Consider the following 18,578-nt stretch of genomic DNA (forward strand, 5'->3'; position numbering starts at 1 on the left):
AACGTGAATCGTGAGACCATTTTTACAACTTTGGCCCTGAAAATGGCTCAGTGAGTGACCTAACCCAATTTTGCTCCCCTGTCCCTACACGGTGGAAGCAGAGAGCCAACTCCATGAATTGTTCTCTTACACACACCCACACATGCACACTTTTTTTTTTTCACGGTAATTGTAAGGTCCTGTATCTGATCAGGACACCCAAGACCATGTTCTCTGCACCAAGATTTCTTTGCCCAAGAAGGACTGGGCAGAGAATAAGAACAAAGACAGGAGATAGAAGATGAGGAAGAAAGGGGAAGGGAACAGGAGAGAAAGTGGAGGATTATTTTGGGGGCAGGAGGAGGACAGACCGACTACAAAGGATTACCTCTAGATAGAGAGGAGACAGACATGACCCATAGGCAAATGGAAGTTTATAAATGTAAAAGGGGAAACCCAGTGTTAGGATGAGTTGGTGTGTTTTGAATGGGCATGTTACTTAGGTGAACCAAAGGGGGCTTTTGATTACTGGACATCAATACTTTGACAGCTGAGCATGAGCCCTTGCCTGCAGCTGCTCTGAGCACGAGACCCTGATGGTGAAGTGGGTTCTGACGAGGCCTGCAGCTGAAAGATCCCGAGAGCTGGGGCGTGGCCAGAGCACTCTATAAGTTGCCCCTGAGCACATAAAGTTGGCATTCTTATATATCAAGGATGACCCGTGTCCATGTCTCTCTGTGTCTCTATGTGTTTTTAAGTCTCTGGCTTGGTTCCCGGTGCGCGCTCGCTCGCTCTCTCTCTCTCTCTCTCTCTCTCTCTCTCTCTCCCCTTCCTTCCCCCCCCCCCTTTTGGTTTTCATGAGGCAGGGTTTTTCTGTAACAGCCCTGGCTATCCTGGAACTCACTTTGAACACCTCAATCTCAGAGATTCGCCTGCCTCTGCTCCCACTGAGCGCTGGCATTAAAGGAATGGGCCCCACTAACTACCTGTCAGCTTTTGTTAAAATATCCCAGAATGAAAGACGTGGAGCACAAACCCATGACCCTCTCTGGGCTCACGTATCACAGGAGGGAGAAGTCTTTGTAAATTGACACATGAACCTCTGTCGTGACACAAACTAGGCAAGTCTAATTCACATATCCATGTTTCTCATCGTGTAACCTGAAGAAACCAGGAAAGCTTCTCACTAGAAGAGTTGTCTAAGGGAGTCTCGCGCTAACAACTGTGACAGAAGTCAAGAAACAAAAACCCATTCCGAGAACTCCCAAAGCCACTTGTGGTGACACACGCTTGTAATCCCAGTCAGAACCCAAGAGACTGACTTAGGTTGTTGAGGCCAGTCTGCACTGCGGCCACAAAGTTCTAAGTCAGGCAGGGGTGCAGTGAGATCGTCTCTAAAACCAAGAACCGCTGAGAAGTAAAAGTGGGATTGGTGTATAAGATCGAGGGAAGCCGCGATGCACGCAGCGTCATGGACTTAAAAGGTTAGTGTTCGCCCAGCTACAAAGAGCCTCACTTTACAGATTCATAAACTGAGGCCCAAAAGGCAATAGCCTCCAACTCTTAGCTTTTCCATTTCCAAACAGAAAATCCCCCACTCCCCATCACAGTTACAGTTTAAATTTATTATTATTATTACTATTTTTATTGTGTTTTGTTTTTGCTTTTTGAGAGTGGGTTTCTGTGTAGCCCTGGCTGTCCTGGAACTCACGGTGTAAATCAGGCTGGCCTCGAACTCAGATCGGCCTGCTTTGGCCTTCCGAAAATGACAGGCAGAGCACAAAATCTGGGGTCGAAAGCCATGAAGTTGTCACCAAGCCTAAACGTCCACCCACACATCCCAAAGCCGGACCGGAAACTGAGCGCCCACAACAGCTGACGTCAGCCCAGCGTCAGTTTCCCGAAAGGCTACGCGGCGGCCGGCGTCACATGACGGCGCGCCGCCTCCTCTTCGGAGGGAGCCGGAAGTGCGCCCGGTGAGTTAGCGCCGCATCCGTCCGCCGGCCGCCCCCGATCGCGTGGTGAGTCCTCCGCGCGCGCGCCGAGCGGCAGAGCGGGCGCCCGAGGGCCCCGGCACGAGCGGCCGCACCCTGAGCGGCGCCGCCATGGACGCGGAGGGCGCGCGCAGGTAACGCGGACGCTCGCGGCTGGGGTCGGCCCGGGGGCCGCGGCCCGCACAAAGGCCGGCCTGCGCGTGCGCGCTGGGGGTCGGCCCGCCTCTCCCCTTACTTCCCCTCTCCTCCCCCAGCCCGAGGGGGTCCGCCGGGCCCGGGTACCCGCGAGCTTTAAAAGGCGGCGCGCGCGGCCGCAGCCCCCGTACGCGGTTCTGCACCTTGGGTCACCGGGAGCAGTGATGATGCAGCGGGGGCGCGGTTGATGGGGTCGCCGGGTGAATGCTCTCGCTTGTGGAGTGTGCGTGTGTAATGTGCAAGGAGAGCTATCCAGTCATTGTACCTCTCCGGTGGCCCTGCAGAGGATGATGTCACGGGGATGTTGCCGAAGTATAGGTCTGGAGATTTAGACTCTTTTTGTGGCTGTTTTTGTTTTTCGAGACAGGGTTTCTCTGTAGCTTTCGAGCCTGTCCTGGAGCTAGCTCTTGTAGACCAGGCTGGTCTCGAACTCACAGAGATCCGCCTGCCTCTGCCTCCCGAGTGCTGGGATTAAAGGTTCGCTCCACCGTCGCTTGGCTGAGATAAGAAAAACAAGATAGCAGGACCTCCGCAGATAAACTGATGCTTGTTAACTTATTAGGCCTGGTGAAGAATTAGCGTGCCTCCCTCCGCAGCGAATTGGACGATGAACTTAGGCAAGCTTTCATCCTCTCTTCCTCCCTGCGCTGTCTGACACCTCTGAACGGGTCGTGGGGGCTGATGGCAGATCGCGAGGCTGAAGTGAAAGCCTGGCTTACAGCCGAAAGACTCAAGAACACACTGTAGATCCATCTGTCCTCAACTCTGTTCCTCAACAGTTTACCAGCTGCAGGGTGCCAGTGGCCTGTTGATGAAAGGGATGTCTGTCCCAGCTTAACTTTCAGAGGGTTTTGTAGAACTGATAGATTGAATCAGTCTCATAAATAAGAGCTAAATGAATGAGATGGTGAAGCGTTAACAAAACGAGGCATAGTCTTAACAAGTGCAGGGAAAACCATATAATAGCTTGTCCCCAGGAAGAGGGAAACTACTCAGTTTCATGCTGGTGCTGTATTTGGAGTATTCGGTGCGTGCGTGAGTGTGTGTGTGTGTTGAGAAACCACAGACAGCTGTAGGAATCAGTCCTGGGAACGGGGAGGGGAGTGAAGAAGGGGCCTAAGAGAGAAGGCAGTTTGAGAAGGAAAGAGGCCAGGGAGCAGTTGACACCAACAGATAAGGGAAGAAAAGAACCGGCCTCTTTCATGGAGCTTTTGAGATTGACACAGAATGGCAGGTCTAGGTCCTGTAATAGTTCATCACCTTCTTCCTGCATTAGAATCGCCTAGACAACACAGCTCCCGATCTTTCCTTAGGGTGTTTGCAGGGAAGTTAACCGAGGAGGTGCTCAGAGTGTGGTGGTGCCCTCAGCAGTCGGTTGCTGGAGGCCTTTCCTTTGCAGGATCTCAGACGGCACTGCACAGAAGAATGCCAGGACGAGAAAGGGCAAAGCAGATGTAGTAAGCCTGACAGGTAGTGGAAAGGGTTGTGCAAAAGCACTTTTTATTATTTTACTTTTAGCGTTTATTGTGTATGTGCGTGCGCCCACGTGTGTACTCCGGCATGCCTATGTGTGGGGATGCCCAGGCGCCACAGCCCAAATACGGAGATCAGAGGACAATTGACTGGAGCTTGTTTTCTTCTTCCACCTTGTGGGTTCCAGATATCAGACTCAGGTTACCATTCTTGGTGGCAGGGATCTTTGTCTGCTGAACCATGTCCCTGGTCCAAGCTTGGTGGGGTGGTGCTTAGTGTAAAAGTGTAGCACACACCTAGGACGTGGGTACAGCTCAGGAGGTGTCTCCAGTGGCTGTGTATAACATTCTGTGTCTTTCTACTATATAACTGAAAGGATATTATTTACAGCAAGGTTTAAAGACTAAATGAAAAAAGATATGCACATGTGTCTTAGTTACTGTTCTATTGCCCGGAAGGGACGCCATGACCGGCTTTTAAAAAAGAAAGCATTTAATTGGGGCTTGCTTAGAGTTTCATAGAGTTAGTCCATGATGGCACTGTAACTAAGAGCCTTGCCTCTGCCTCCTGAGTGCTGGGATTAAAGGCGAGCACCACCACCTCCTGGCTCTGCATGCATGTGTGTGTGCGTGCATTTTAAAGAAATAAAACTTTAAAAGAGATAGTTACTATTTTTCCTCACTGGTGCTGAACCTTTGAAGACAAAGTTCTATTCGCTACGATTGGGCTCCTGTTGTCTTTGGTTTTTTTTTTTTTTTTTCCCCAAGAAAGAAAGGCTTTTGGATATTGCTTCATTTGAAGGCGTAGGTTTGGAGTGGGTTTTGGTTTTTCGCTTGATTTCTGTTTTGAGTCGGGGTCTGTCTGTAGCTGGCATTCACAGCCCTGCTTTCTCCTCACCAGGGTTGGGATAACAGGTGCACTTCTCCTTGCCAGCAAGGCCTGCATACTTCACTTTTACACTTCATTAAGTGTAAGTCTTGTTCAGAAGACAGTCCGGAGGTGTCTGTTTCTTCAGTTAAACAGATACTTAAAATCCAACTCTCCTGTCCAGGAAGTGACAAGCAACAGCTAAAACAAGCCAACAATAATAAAAACCAAGTCCAGTGGATTCATTAAAAAAGCACACAAACAGCCAGGCAGTGGTGGCACACACCTTTAATCCCAGCACTTGGGAGGCAGTAGCCAGGGCTACTCAGGTAAACCTTGTCTCAAAACAAACACACACACACACACACACACATACAAACCAGAAGAATACCTAAGTTACACTGTTAGGATGGGGAAATCTTTGTGCCAAGATGGGGATATAAATTATACTTGTGAATATTTTTAATTCATACGGATCGATGGGTTGATAGTCCTTCAAGGCTATCCACTAGAAAGTTGCTGCGATCTAGTTTCAGAGAGAGTATAGGGGACTTGACAGGACTGGCGGCTTCAGTGGCACATCCGGTCACTTCACAGTGAGTCAGTTTGTGTGGTGAAGACTTGGTGAACCACAGGGAGCAGCGCACCCTGGGAGGGTCAGCCTTCCTCCTCGCCTGTTGTCTCTGAGTAATGACTACAGTCTGGCTATAAAATACCTGGATACTGAAGATCTGTCCACCTGATCACGTATACTCACAACTTGTTACCCGACTGTTCTTTCAGCTGTTCTCTGGAGCAGGGTCAGAGTTTTCACCCCTTTCCATTGCAACAAAGGATGGCCGAGGCTCCCAACATGGCGGTGACGGTTGACCAGCAGATGCCAGCAGAAGCTCCTGCCCAGGAACCTGAACCTGTACCAGGTAGTTCTTAGCATGCTGTTTTAAAAGCACTCCCCAATGCCTCCTCCCTTGGTAAAGCAGTAGTAAACACATGTTCCACATCTGCACACTAAGTGCTGTAGAGGGGATCTAAATGGCAACCCGAGACCTTACGTCACTAGCATCTGACTTGGGCTCAGGCAGCAGAACACCAACACGAGCTCTAAAGGTCGTTAAAGCGACATTCCGTGAGTGACAGAGAAGAGAAGGTGCCACTGAGGGGGCAGAGTGAGGCATGGCAGCCAAAACCCTGAGCGGTTGTGTGGATTCTGAAGTAGAGGAGGAAATGGTGGGCAGTGGGGCCAGAGGAGGCAGTCAGGCTTGTGTTGACCCTGAGCAGTGGAGGGCTGTTGAGAGTGGGGGCGAGGAAGTGACTTAAATGGGCATTTTAGTCAGTCTGGAGGGTAGATGAAGAGCAAGACAGGCTTGACGGCGGGGAGTGGATTAGAGACTGTTTATAACCTGAGGAAGATAGGAGGAAAATTGGGGAAAGTTGGGAAATACTTGAGGTAGGATTGCTAGTCTAGAGTTACTGTATTTCATGTAAATGCCGAAGGAAAAGGAGAAGCCCAAAAGTACTTGTCGTGGTCCAGTACATGATTATAATGACATACTTGACGCTGGGTGACATTATTATATTTATGTGTGTTTTGCCTGTTTGTGTGTCTACACACATGTGTACCTGGGGCCCACAGAGGCCAGAAGAGGGCATCAGATCCCTGGAACTGAGGTGGCAGACAGTTGTGAGATGCCATGTGGGTGCTAAAAATTGAACTCAGGTCCTCTGGAGGGATAGCTGATCTGCTCTTGACCAGTGAGATACATTCCCAGCCCCTAGTGACATTTTTTAAAAGTTTTTTTAAATATTTTATTGTGTTGTTTTATGTGTATGGGTGTTTTACATGCCTATATGGTACCTTCGACTAGAAGAGGGTGTGAGATCCCTTGGAACTGGAGTTACAGGTGTTGTGAGCCGCCCTGCGAGTGCCAGGTCCCCTGCAAGAGCGGCCAGTGCTCTTTACCACTGAGCATCTCTCCAGCCCTGAGAAGGGGCATGGCACCAGCATCCGCTCAGCTCTGGGGAAGACCTCGTGGTAGCTGGCACCACAGTGGCAGAGTGTGTGTAAGAGAGAGAATCCCATCCCCCAAAAGAGCCCCAGAGACAGGGATCTGTTAGTGCCTTCTGAGGCGTTCCTCCAGCCAACCCAGGGGCCTTAAAGGTTCCACAGCTCCCAGAGGACTAAACATCAAACACGGGGCTTTTGGTGGACAGACTCAAACATTATCAAAGCGCTGTTGGTTACGGAAAGTGCCACACACTGGGGTGAAGAATTAGAAGAGAGGCCAGGAGGTTGAAGGGATGGAGGTGGCGTAGTGGTGGCAGTATTTACACGAGGGATGTGCTCAGAGTTGGTGCATCGCTCCAGGGCTGCACCTCACTTATTGGCTGGAGCTGCCTCCTGCCTGCTTCTGCCTCTTGAATGCTGGTATTAAAGATGTGCACCATCTTGTTCGGCTTTGTTCAAAAATCTGCTTACTTAATTATTCATGTACTGATAGAATTCCTATAAAGTGGTTCCCTGGGGAAAGCAAGTGAGACTGTATAGGAAATCAGTCTGTGACTCACATTGCAGGAGTCCGCTTGTGTGTTCCCGGCTGCCCAGACTCCCGAAATAATCACACAGAAACTATATTACTTGTAATATTGTTTGGCCCATAGCTTAAGCGTATTTTTGGCTAACTCATATGTCCTAAACGAACCCATCTCCATTAATCTGTGTATTGCCATGTGGCGGTGCTTACTGGCAAAGTTTTGGCATGTCTGACTCTGGTGGCAGTGACACCCCAACTCCGCCTTCCTTCTCCCAGCATTCAGTGTGGTTTTCCCCGCCTAGCTCTGTTCTGCCCTGCTCTGCTATAGCTCAAAGCAGCATCTGTATTAACCGATGGTGTTCACAGCACACAGAGGGATCCCACTCAGTTACATGTGCCTGGATGAAGAGGAAAGGGGACACATTGCAGAAGCCAGCGTGGGGAAATCGGATAGCACGGGTGTTCATGGCTGGCTGCTGTGGAGGTCCACATTCTGTAAATCCCTGTGTTTCAGAGGCTCCAAAGAGAAGGAAAAGAAAAACCAGAGCATCAGAACCCCAGGACTCCGTGGAACCCAAAAAACCTGCTGGGTCAAAAAGATCTGGCAAGGCCACAAAGTCAAAAGAGAAGCAAGAGAAGATTACTGACACGTTTAAAGTGAAGAGGAAAGTGGACCGCTTCAATGGGGTTTCTGAAGCTGAGCTGCTCACCAAGACACTGCCCGACATCTTGACCTTCAATCTGGACATTGTGATCGTAAGAATCTTTGTCCTTCCTGACAGTAAATATCGCTAGAGGATTAACTTAGCGGTGGTCCCTACAAATCACATTCTTCTGAACAGGTTTCTGAGACCCTTCTGGGGCTGAGTGGTGTTACCTTCGTGAGGTTGTGTTGCATGGGGTGAGTAGGAGGTGAGCCTGAGATGGGGCTGCCTGCGTTCACACCTCCCAACAAGGGAGGCCACGGGCAAGCCTTCATCTTACAGTTTTATCACTGGAGAAGCCTGAGTTTCTCCCTCACAGGGTCGCACTGAGTGAAGTAATCGTGTGAACCACTTAGGTTGCATGATAGTTGGTAGTTCTCGGGAAATGACAGTACTGGGGTGGTTTTGCTTCTTGATATTTTGAGATAGACTCACTGTGTAGCCCTGGCTGGCCTCAAACTCGCAACAACCCTTGGTACCTCTGACTCTATTACAAGCCTGTGCCACACATCCAGCCGGACAGTACTTTGAGCGTAGGTCTGTAACTTTAAGAAACCAGAACCAAATGAACATCAGTGGATAGCGTTGTAGGCGGTCTGTAGAGTGAGTGACTGTTTGGGAGGCTGGCAGGACGTGGCTCAGATTGGCTGCTGGAAAATCCACCTCTTCCCTGAATGAAAGCAGCGTGTCTCAGTACAGGGTCCAATTGGCCTTTTGAAAATAGCAAATTTTAGAAAGAAGTTTCTCTATGCTGCAGTAATTATAATCAATTCCATTTTATCTGGCACTCCTGTATAAAAGTCTGAAGGCTTAAGCCTGACTTTTTGTTTTCTTTTTTAGCATAATAGTGCAGTATACCAGGCTTCATTGTGTTATATGTATATGATGTACTTTATGTTTACCCCCCAGTTACCTTCTTGTCCTTCCTTCCCTGATCCTTTTTCTTATTAAATGCTCTACCTTTTCTTTTTTTCTTTTTCTGTTTTTTTTTTTTTAAAGATTTATTTATTTATTATGTATATGACATTTGGCCTCCATGTATGCCCTCACGCCAGAAGAGGGTACCAGATATCACTACAGATGGTTGTGAGCCACCATGTGGTTGCTGGGAATTGAACTCAGGACCTCTGGAAGAGCAGCTGGTGCTCTTAACCACTGAGCCATCTCTCCAGCCCCCTGGCTTTTTGTTTTGTTTTGTTTTGTTTTGTTTTTTTGAGACAGAGTTTCTCTGTGTAGTCCTGACTGTCCTTTAACTTGCTCTGTAGACCAAGCTGCCCTTGAACGCAGAGATCCACCTGCCTCTGCCTCCCTAAAGGCATGTGCCACCATAGCCCAGCTTTCTTTTTTTTTCTTTTTTCCTTTTATGAGAAAAGGAACTCTAGACCACAGTTTCCTCTCCCTCCCCTCTTCCCAGCCTCCCTCCCACCCCACCAGATCCACCTCTCTCTCCGCCTCCGTCAGAAAAGGGCAGGCCTCCGGGAGGGCATCAACCAGACGTGGCATAACAAGCTACACTCAGGTCAGGCACAGGCCATCCTGTCTAGGCTGGACTAGGCAGCACAGTAGGAGGGAAAGGACCCTACAAGTAGACCAAAGAATCAGAGATAGCCCCCACTCATTTATTGTTTAATAGAGACTTTTTAAAAGGAAGAACTTAAGACCTATTTTTACAGATAAAACTGTTTATTTTGTTTTGTAGATCGGCATCAACCCAGGACTGATGGCTGCTTATAAAGGGCACCACTACCCTGGACCTGGGAACCATTTCTGTAAGTTCTACTTCCACTTGAGAATGAGCTGTTCTTATTAGGATTAATGGGCTGACTTTATGAAGATGATAGCAGCGAGGGCTCATTCTTCCCTAGTGAGCTGGCACGCTACTACTGTGTGCCCTGCATGTGGAAGACGTCCGTACGTGTTCCTCTGCATGTGGAAGACGTCCGTACGTGTTCCTCTGCATGTGGAAGACGTCCGTACGTGTTCCTCTGCATGTGGAAGACGTCCGTGCGTGTTCCTCTGCATGTGGAAGACGTCCGTGCGTGTTCCTCTGCATGTGGAAGACGTCCGTGCGTGTTCCTCTGCATGTGGAAGACGTCCGTGCGTGTTCCTCTGCATGTGGAAGACGTCCGTACGTGTTCCTCTGCATGTGGAAGACGTTCGTACGTGTTCCTCTGCATATGGACGACATCCATACGTGTTGCTCTGCATATGTAAGATGTTCGAATGTGTTCCTCTGCGTATGTAAGATGTTCGTACGTGTTGCTCTGAGTATGTAAGATGTTCGTATGTGTTGCTCTGCATATGGAAGACGTTCACACAGACGCTTCACCACTGCCTACTAGAGCAGTGCATGTGTCAAACACTCCTTATCAAAGAGTTAAGATTCCAGATGTTTAGGCCCTAAATCATAATGTACTTCTGAAACTAGCACCATATTGTCCCTGTTATTTTTTTTTTTAATTCTGAGAAAGAATGTTTTAGTTTCCTCCTCTCCGGGTGTTTTAGTCTAGAGGGCAGTCCACAGGCAGATGGCGGCAGTACCAGTAACTGGTAGAACACGGTTTGAAGCTGTGTGTGCAAAGATGCTAGTTTCTTGTAGGAAAGTGATGGTTATTAACATCGTAGAGGTTAGCATGGTATCCAGCCTGCTGTCGTTCTTCAGTATGGGATTAGAGCTAGGCTGTAAGTCCTTTATCTCCCTCCAGGTGTAGTGTAGACTACTCCATCAGTTTCTTGGTGAAAGCTTTCTGCCTTCTGTGGAAGTGACAGAGTCCTCTTTTCCCAGGGAAGTGTCTGTTCATGTCAGGACTGAGTGAGGTTCAGCTGAACCACATGGATGACCACACCTTACCTGGGAAGTACGGCATCGGCTTCACCAACATGGTGGAGAGGACGACGCCAGGCAGCAAGGATCTGTCCAGGTAGCTGTAGAGCCGGAGCTTGCGGTGGTGCGGGCCCTCGGGTCCAGGGGACATTGGTGCATGATGGTCATTGAGACCTGCCTGAAGTAGCACGCTGTGTACACTCTGTGTTTGTGTTCCTCTGCTTCTTGTTTCAATTTTAGTAAGGAATTCCGGGAAGGAGGACGAATCCTAGTGCAGAAATTGCAGAAATACCAGCCACGAATAGCGGTGTTTAATGGAAAATGTAAGATTTGCTTCCACAGTTTTATATTTTCTATGCTAATGTCAAGGGCAGTGTTAAATATGCTTGTGTTATTCTATTTTAGGTATTTATGAAATTTTCAGTAAGGAAGTTTTTGGAGTAAAGGTTAAGAACTTGGAATTTGGGCTTCAACCCCACAAGATCCCAGACACAGAAACCGTAAGTCCTCCAAGTACATTGGAGACCAGGGCTTGTGGCCAGTTGTCCCTGTTGTTCAGACATGGCCGTTTTGTCATGAGAAAAGCCCTGTCCTAGTAAATAAGTATCAGCTTACACTTCCAGATGCGATGAGAGTTTTATTTAAAAGTATTTGTCAGCTGAATGTCAGAGGACCTGGCTCACAGGACATTTAGAATATCCTCAATGGCAGTTATTTAAGAATTTAGATGTACATATAAACACAAGCCTCACTGGTAAGATTAACTACTTCATTTGTATATTTAATACTTGCTAGACAAACATCCAGCCATCCTTCTGTTGGCACTGCCACATAATCTCATATCATGAGATAGTACTGTGGTTTTTTTTAGCATTTATTTATCTACTTACTTATTTTTTATGTGTATGGGTGTTTTGCTTGCATATATGTGTGTGTACACGTGTGCAGTCCTAATGGAGGCCAGAAGAGGACACCAGATTTCCTGGAATTGGAGATACAGTTGTCTGTCACCATGTGGATGCTGAGAACTGAACCTTGGGTCTTCTTGTAAGAGCAATCAGTGCTCTTAACCACTGAGTTACCTTCAGTCCTGTATAGTGATTTTCTAACTAGTTCCCACAGAATCTTTGCTGCAGACATGTGTTTCAGTTTTGTTTAGTACTTAAGAATATAGGCGTTTGGCTGTCTTGTTTTATTTTGTTGTGCTGGGCGGCAGTGGCGCACGCCTTTAATCCCAGCACTCGGGAGGCAGAGGCAGGCGGATGGATCTCTGTGAGTTCGAGACCAGCTGGTCGGTCTACAGAGCTAGTTCCAGGACAGGCTCCAAAGCCACAGAGAAACCCTGTCTCGAAAAACCAAAAAAAAAGGTGTTATTTTGTTGTGCTGAGGTCTTTGTGTGCATCAGGCAGTTACTGTACCACTTCGCTATATCCTGGCCCTTTTCAAGATAGATTTCATACGGTGCTCTTTTATTATTCAGTGTCCGGGGGTGGGGAGGCTGGTATTGGGGATTGAACCTAGGTTTCTCACATTCCAGGCAAATGCTCTGCTACTGAGTTATGTCCACAGCCTTCTTTTTACTTTTTGTTTTGAGATAGTCTCAATAAGTTGCCCCAAGTTGTCTTCAGATTGCTCTACAGTTGCGGCTGGCCTTGAATTGCTATCCTCCTGAGGAGAGGACAGGATTATAAACCTGTGCTACCAGGCCTGCCCTGGACACAGCTTTTTAAAAACCACATGGTGTACACTGAGGCCGAAGCAGACAGATCTCTGTGGTTTGAGGCCAGCCTGGTCTACAAAGCGAGGTCCAGGACAGCCAGAGCTGTTATACAGAGAAACTTTGTCATTTTAATTCTATATATATTAGCAGTTAAGAAAATGCCTTATGGGCCTGGCAGGATGGTCATTGAATTGGTTAAGACATTTTCTTCCAAGCCTGACAGCCTGAGTTCAGTGCCTAGACACATGTGTGGGAGGAGGAGAACTGCCTCCCACGTGTTGTCTGTCCTCTGTTCCCACTTGTACACGCTACATACCTGCCCCTCACACCCAAAATAAGAAAGGGCCTCTCAGGCTAGTCTGATCTGGATAATTCTTCAGATGAACCTGCCCCTTCCCAGGTGATTCTAGATCTGGGTCAGTGACAGCCAAGAAGTAACTATGGCAACTGTGGCAGTCCTCTCGGTGGCCCTGCACTTAGTGTACTCTTTACCAGGAAATAAGAAGCTGTTGATGTTTATAGTGATTTAGCTCAAAGAGAAAACAGTTTACTCTTCTTTTACTTTGTGTGGGTGTGGTGGGGGCGTTGAGGGTGGGGCTCACTGTGTAGATCGGGCTGTGCCTCTGCCCCCTGAGTGCTCGGATTAAAGCACCATCATACCCAGCCCGTCAACTCTGGGTCATTTAATTGAATGTGCTGTTATAAAGCATGCTTACATATCAATTAGGAGTTTCTTTAAACATGCTCTAATCAAAGAAAAGTAATTATATGATGAGGAAACCTCAAAGGAAATAATTACATAATAAAGAAACCAACTTTAAAAATCCTCATAAATACAGTAGTGCATGCCTCGCTTATGTGTAGAGAGGACAAAGCAACTTCTGCTCCTTGAAGGACAGTTTGTCAACAACCAAAATGATAAATGTGTCTTTCTCTGTAGCTGTCTGGGAGCATTCCCAGAGTTAATGATAGAAGAAGGCAGACAACCTGAACTGCAGTCAGCTCTGATTAGTAGGTTAGAAGAGAGTTGGCTCTGGTTAGGGTTGGCTCTGGTTAGTAGGTTAGAAGAGAGTTGGCTCTGGTTAGTAGGTTAGAAGAGAGTTGGCTCTGGTTAGTAGGTTAGAAGAGAGTTGGCTCTGGTTAGTAGGTTAGAAGAGAGTTGGCTCTGGTTAGTAGGTTAGAAGAGAGTTGGCTCTGGTTAGGGTTGGCTCTGGTTAGTAGGTTAGAAGAGTTTGCTCTGGTTAGGGTTGGCTCTGGTTAGTAGGTTAGAAGAGGGTTGGCTCTGGTTAGTAGGTTAGAAGAGTTTGCTCTGGTTAGGGTTGGCTCTGGTTAGTAGGTTAGAAGAGAGTTGGCTCTGGTTCGTGGGTTAGAAGAGGCCTTTAGCCTTGCCCTCTGGTCAGAACATCTCTGAGATGCACTGGTGAGCGAAGGTTATTAAAGGATGCCCTGAGTGCCTCTGGTCGCCCACGCGCACTTTGGGAACTCAGGAGTGAGGCCCCAGCCGAGGGAGCTAGGGATGGAGACAGCTGGGAGGGGCTTCACCGTGGTGCTGCACTCTTCTGTTCCTTTCGAATTGTGATTCGGGTTTACTGTAAAAAGACAAAACTTGAGAGGAATGCTGGGCGAGCCATCTTTTTTAAGTACCAATTAAGCCAATTAAACCTAAGTTTTTCTAACCAGAGTATGAGTAGATTCAGTTCAATGTTAAAATCTTATACTTGAAACCTTGTCGATCCCAGCTCTGCTACGTCATGCCGTCTTCCAGTGCCAGGTGTGCCCAGTTTCCTCGCGCCCAGGACAAGGTGCATTACTACATTAAGCTGAAGGACTTAAGAGACCAGCTGAAGGGCATTGAACGGAACACGGACGTTCAGGAGGTGCAGTACACGTTTGACCTGCAGCTTGCACAAGGTTTGTTCCCTTCCCTTATCAATTTCTTATGTACAGAAGAGAAAGGAAGTTGTGGATTTAAAGCAGGAAGAAGGGAAATTACAACCAGATGCTGTGGTGATGGACTCTAGTGTCTGTTCACATCTCCTCGTACCACGGCTTCCCCTGTTCTGGGTCTAAGGAGCACCTCCCTGCCTCGCTAATTTAGTATTTGTTACAAAGAATTTTAAGAAAAATAGCAAATGGGGCTGGAGAGATGGACGGCTCGCTCAGTGGGTAAAACAAAACTGTTTGCTCTTGTAGATCAGGTTTGGTTCTCAGAACCCACTTCAGGCAGTTGACAGCCCTGAGACTCCAGTTCCAGGGGATCCATTGCCCTCTGGCTCCTTGGTCACCTGCATGCGTATGGGCTCATGCCACTCACACACACGAGTAAAAATAACAAATCTTTATATGACTCAGCTGAATTTGCATAGAAAACTCCACACAACCCCAGTTTCACTCATCTTCCACCTTCCCACAGAGGATGCGAAGAAGATGGCTGTTAAGGAAGAGAAGTATGACCCGGGCTACGAAGCAGCGTACGGCAGTGCGTACAGCGGAAACCCGTGTGATAGTGAACCCTGCAGCCTTCCTTCCAATGGGCTAAGTATGTTCCCTCCAGAGGACTGGGAGGCGATGGAACGTAACAGAAACAGAAAGGAATTGTTGGTGTAGGAATACTAATACTGTTACAATTAAGTGACTAAAGGTTTTCACATCCTTTTCCTGAGTCATGGCTTCTAAACCAACCCATTCCATCTACTGAACAACAAATGATCTGAAAATCTAGTAGAAACTTGACATTGATCTGAAAAACTCGCTTAGTATTTTAATAATTCTTCTTTAATGCCTTTCCCTTCCCAGCAGCCAACAGTGCGGAGCTGAGAGGAGAAGCGGCTCCCGGCGACATTGCAAATGGGCAGTGGATGGCACAGCCGTGCACAGACCAGACCCCGTCGTTCAGTAACTGTGGGACACGCGAGCAGGAAGGAAGCCATGCTTGATGGCGGCGCTTCTCAGCTCTGCCCGGTGCTGCAGTTTTAATGCAGTCGGCAGGACCTCGAGCCTCGGTCTCCTAAAGACTTAGAATAGTTCCTTACACTAGGGTGTAATTCTGTATGGAGCAGCTGTCTGTACAGTAGAGTCAACTGTATGAGCCTGTGTAGTTTGGAAGGAAAAAATGGGCTGTTTTGTACCTGAGTTTTGTATTTGAATTACCCATCATTCCAGCTTTTTATATACTATATTTGATTTATGAAGAAACGGGTTTTCTTTGGGAAATCAGTTTGGTGTAATTTTAAAACGCAGCAGTCTGCATATTTATAGCTGATTCTTGACTGTGCATACCTATATATGCCCTTGTCCCTTTTAAAGCCTCAGAAGGGCATGTTAGTAAGAATCAGTAGGAAAAGGCAGATGTGCTGATTTCTACGTGAGAAGCTAACCCACCACCAGTGGAGCCTGGTTAGTTTCAGGAGCTGGGGTTGTAGTCACACTCTCCAAATGCTGTGTATGGCAGTTGCTTAGTACTAGAAACAGTATAGCCTGGCCATGGGCCTGAGCCCTGCCTTTGGCCTCTCACTCCTGGGTGTTGGTCCTCTCAGAGGCAGAAACTGCTGAGCTGATAGGTTCCTGAGAACACAGTAGACCTTTTACAGTTTGCCAGTCGTGTATTTTACTGAATTTCCCCATCAGTGTTTATCACTCTTCTGATTTGTGATAAGAAATGAACTTTCAGGGTGAGCGACATGGTGCTGGGGCTCTTTAATAATTCTTTTTAAACTGGTGCTATGTGTGCATGGGATGTGCTAAGGTTTTAGTCAATAATTTAAAAAGTACTGTCATTTTATTACTGTGGACTGAGTGAACCTCATGAACAGGCCAACTTCCAACTTGTGTCCTTTTGTAAATGTGTTGATCACCACCTCTGCTTTAGTCCAAAACTCTTTCTACCACAACCCCCAGCCATAATCTGTGGAGCATCTGTCCTCTGTGTGCTGTTACCTCTGTGGTCTGTTATGCATTTTCCATGGTGCTACAAATCGTCTAGCCCATTAGGGCTGGTGGATATAAAACTGCGTATTCAGAAATGCCTCTTGGATCATCCTGATCGCTCATGAATATTCTGTCTTGATGCGTACGTACCCAAGGAGCATGCTGGTTTGCAGTATGAAATGTCCGTGAGCTTTTTATTATATTCCACAGTCCGTCCTTCTATAAATAAGAGAAGCAGTTTCTTGTGGATCATAACATGCCTTTTAGCTGTAGCAATGATGGGTTTTATTTTTCCTTAAGTGTAGGTCAAGCTGTGTACGAGTCATGTTATTTATTTTTTTCACAAATAAAAACTTTATTTATGACAATCATAAGCATTACACACAGCTCAGAATCGTCACATGGCAGAGAGAACTCAAGGCTCTGTTTAGCTGCTCTCCTCTCTTCCTTACAGCTATAGGTCTGACAGGTGGTGGCCTGGACAGCTGCAGTTCTCAGTTTCTCAGACTGGTACCAGGGTCTAATCCAGGGTCCAGTGTGTGGTACCCAAGGCTGTACGACTGAGGCACCTCCTCTGCCCTATGGCTCTTTATCTAACAAGTAGAAAGTGCCAAGGAATTCTGTTTTAAAATATGAGAGACAGTTGGCAATTACATGAACTGATCTGAACAAGGCTCCTAAGCTAAGGCATGTTTTTACCTTGATAAAGTAGCGACCTAACCAAATCAGAAGGTGCTTAGATTTTCCAGACAGTGAACGCAGGGGTGGCCTCTGTAGCCCCCCCTTTCCTGTGAACTGTATCTCACTCACACTCTCAGGCCGGGCTTCTGCTCGGGCTTGCTGCACGAGGGAACCGCTTCTGTCCGGGAAAGGACTCAGGTTGTCTCTCACAACTAGCAGGACCTTGACATGGGAAACGTAGGCAAGAACCCCAAGGACAGGTCTCAAAAAAGCAGAGTTGGACAGGACAGTAGGTGAAAGCCACTTTAGTTCTGAGCTTTAGGGTGAGAATGTATTTTTGGAGCTGTAACACACAGAGAACAGATTCTCCAAATTATGAGAAGACGAGCTTTTGACTAAAGAGGAGGTGATGAACACATTCACAAAAGGAAACAAGTCGGGAGTCAAGGAATCAGCAGGATCGCTGGGCTTTGGTCAGAACCAGGTTTCTGCGAGCTTCCAGAACCTTTGCTTTCCTCTCCTGGCGTTCTTGCTCATGCCTCTCGTGTTCTTCCCTGGTGTGGACATGGTTGTAAGTAAGCCAACTCTGCTTGCACACTCCTTCAGAGAACTGTTTTCTTCAGAGTGCCCCGAGGTTTCAGCTTTCCCTTGCGTGGCTTGTAGTTGAGGGGATGAGACAAGCCTGCCTGGAGATCAAACGCCGATTTCTTACTAGAGCCTGGGGTCTGTGCTGCTTCAGCATCAGCTTGAATGGGGTAACTGCAGTAGTAGAATTCCTCTCTGTGGTCCAACTTAGGGGTCCCGAACACAGCCTGGCCTTTGAAGCACTCCCAGGTGGGGTCACACGTGGAGACTTTGTTGTTCTGAGGTTTTGCTTTTCTCGATTCTATAAATAGTAGGGTCACTTCTTTCCTCAGAATGATCCTGGAAGTTAGGAACTCCACGGACTGTCTTGTGCCTCTTTCTTGCTTTGGTGACATAACTGGTTCCTTCAGCTTGCTCCTCACAGTTAATTTGTATCTCTGTCTCAGCACAGGAGACTGATTCTCAGCTAATTTTTACTTTTTCCCCCCTTGTTTCTGGATTCAGGTGGGCTTTCTAGGCTCTTAACTTGTCTGCCCTCAGGGTAGCCCGGAGGCCCAGCCTTTTGGCTAAATTTTGCAGGTCACTGTACTTGAAGGAGTCCAGCTCCTCTGCAGAGGGGACGGTCATCACATTCTACAATCCTGGCGACACCCAGAAAAGCAGCCAGACAACTCAAACAGCACCGATCAAAACTGGCGGCTGAGTCATGTGACGCTAAGATGTTCTGCACTGCTGTTTACATGGACGCTTTGTGCGGGTGCATCAGGGATCGGGATCAACTGAGCCCCTGTTGTCGGGACTGTAAAGCATGGAACTATGAATCGCTTCGGAAATAACAGTTGTAGCTTTACCATAGGCTTCCTTGAGTAGAGAAATCCCTTTAAATTATGACTGGAGAATGGGTGATGGATGTCTCCTGCACATGACAGCACAGGAGTTTTTCACTGAGACTTTACATTCACATGAGGTCTTCATGGTTTGACAATAAACGTTAAGAACGGCCATACTTAAGGTGCAGACTTTTCTGTAGCAAGACTGGATGTGTTCTTCCTTGCTTTAGACCTGAAGACAGTTTTCTTCCTATTGTATTTAACTGGT

At 47.5% G+C, this 18,578-nt stretch overlaps 1 protein-coding gene across 5 annotated transcripts; it reads left to right on the forward strand.

Moving 5' to 3' along the window:
• Window positions 1-1,899: 1,899 nt before the first annotated feature.
• Tdg (thymine DNA glycosylase) lies at window positions 1,900-18,486 on the forward strand. Of its 5 annotated transcripts, none has more exons than XM_050145643.1 (10): window positions 1,900-2,000; window positions 5,292-5,428; window positions 7,554-7,795; window positions 9,443-9,512; window positions 10,529-10,664; window positions 10,808-10,890; window positions 10,973-11,067; window positions 14,027-14,198; window positions 14,701-14,826; window positions 15,084-18,486. In XM_050145643.1, exons 2-10 carry the CDS (start codon window positions 5,344-5,346, stop codon window positions 15,221-15,223), a joined length of 1,149 nt encoding a protein of 382 aa, XP_050001600.1. In that variant the 5' UTR covers window positions 1,900-2,000; window positions 5,292-5,343; the 3' UTR covers window positions 15,224-18,486. The 5 variants fall into 5 exon arrangements, with proteins under 5 accessions (XP_050001600.1, XP_050001601.1, XP_050001597.1 ...); XM_050145644.1 differs by having other exon boundaries at window positions 1,925-1,955; XM_050145640.1 differs by having other exon boundaries at window positions 1,962-2,107.
• The last annotated feature ends 92 nt before the right edge of the window (window positions 18,487-18,578 follow it).

Source organism: Alexandromys fortis, unplaced genomic scaffold (assembly GCF_014885135.2).
Source record: "Alexandromys fortis isolate MF-2015 unplaced genomic scaffold, M_Fortis_MF-2015_v1.1 scaffold_50, whole genome shotgun sequence".
In the NCBI taxonomy this organism is placed as follows: Eukaryota; Metazoa; Chordata; class Mammalia; order Rodentia; family Cricetidae; genus Alexandromys; species Alexandromys fortis.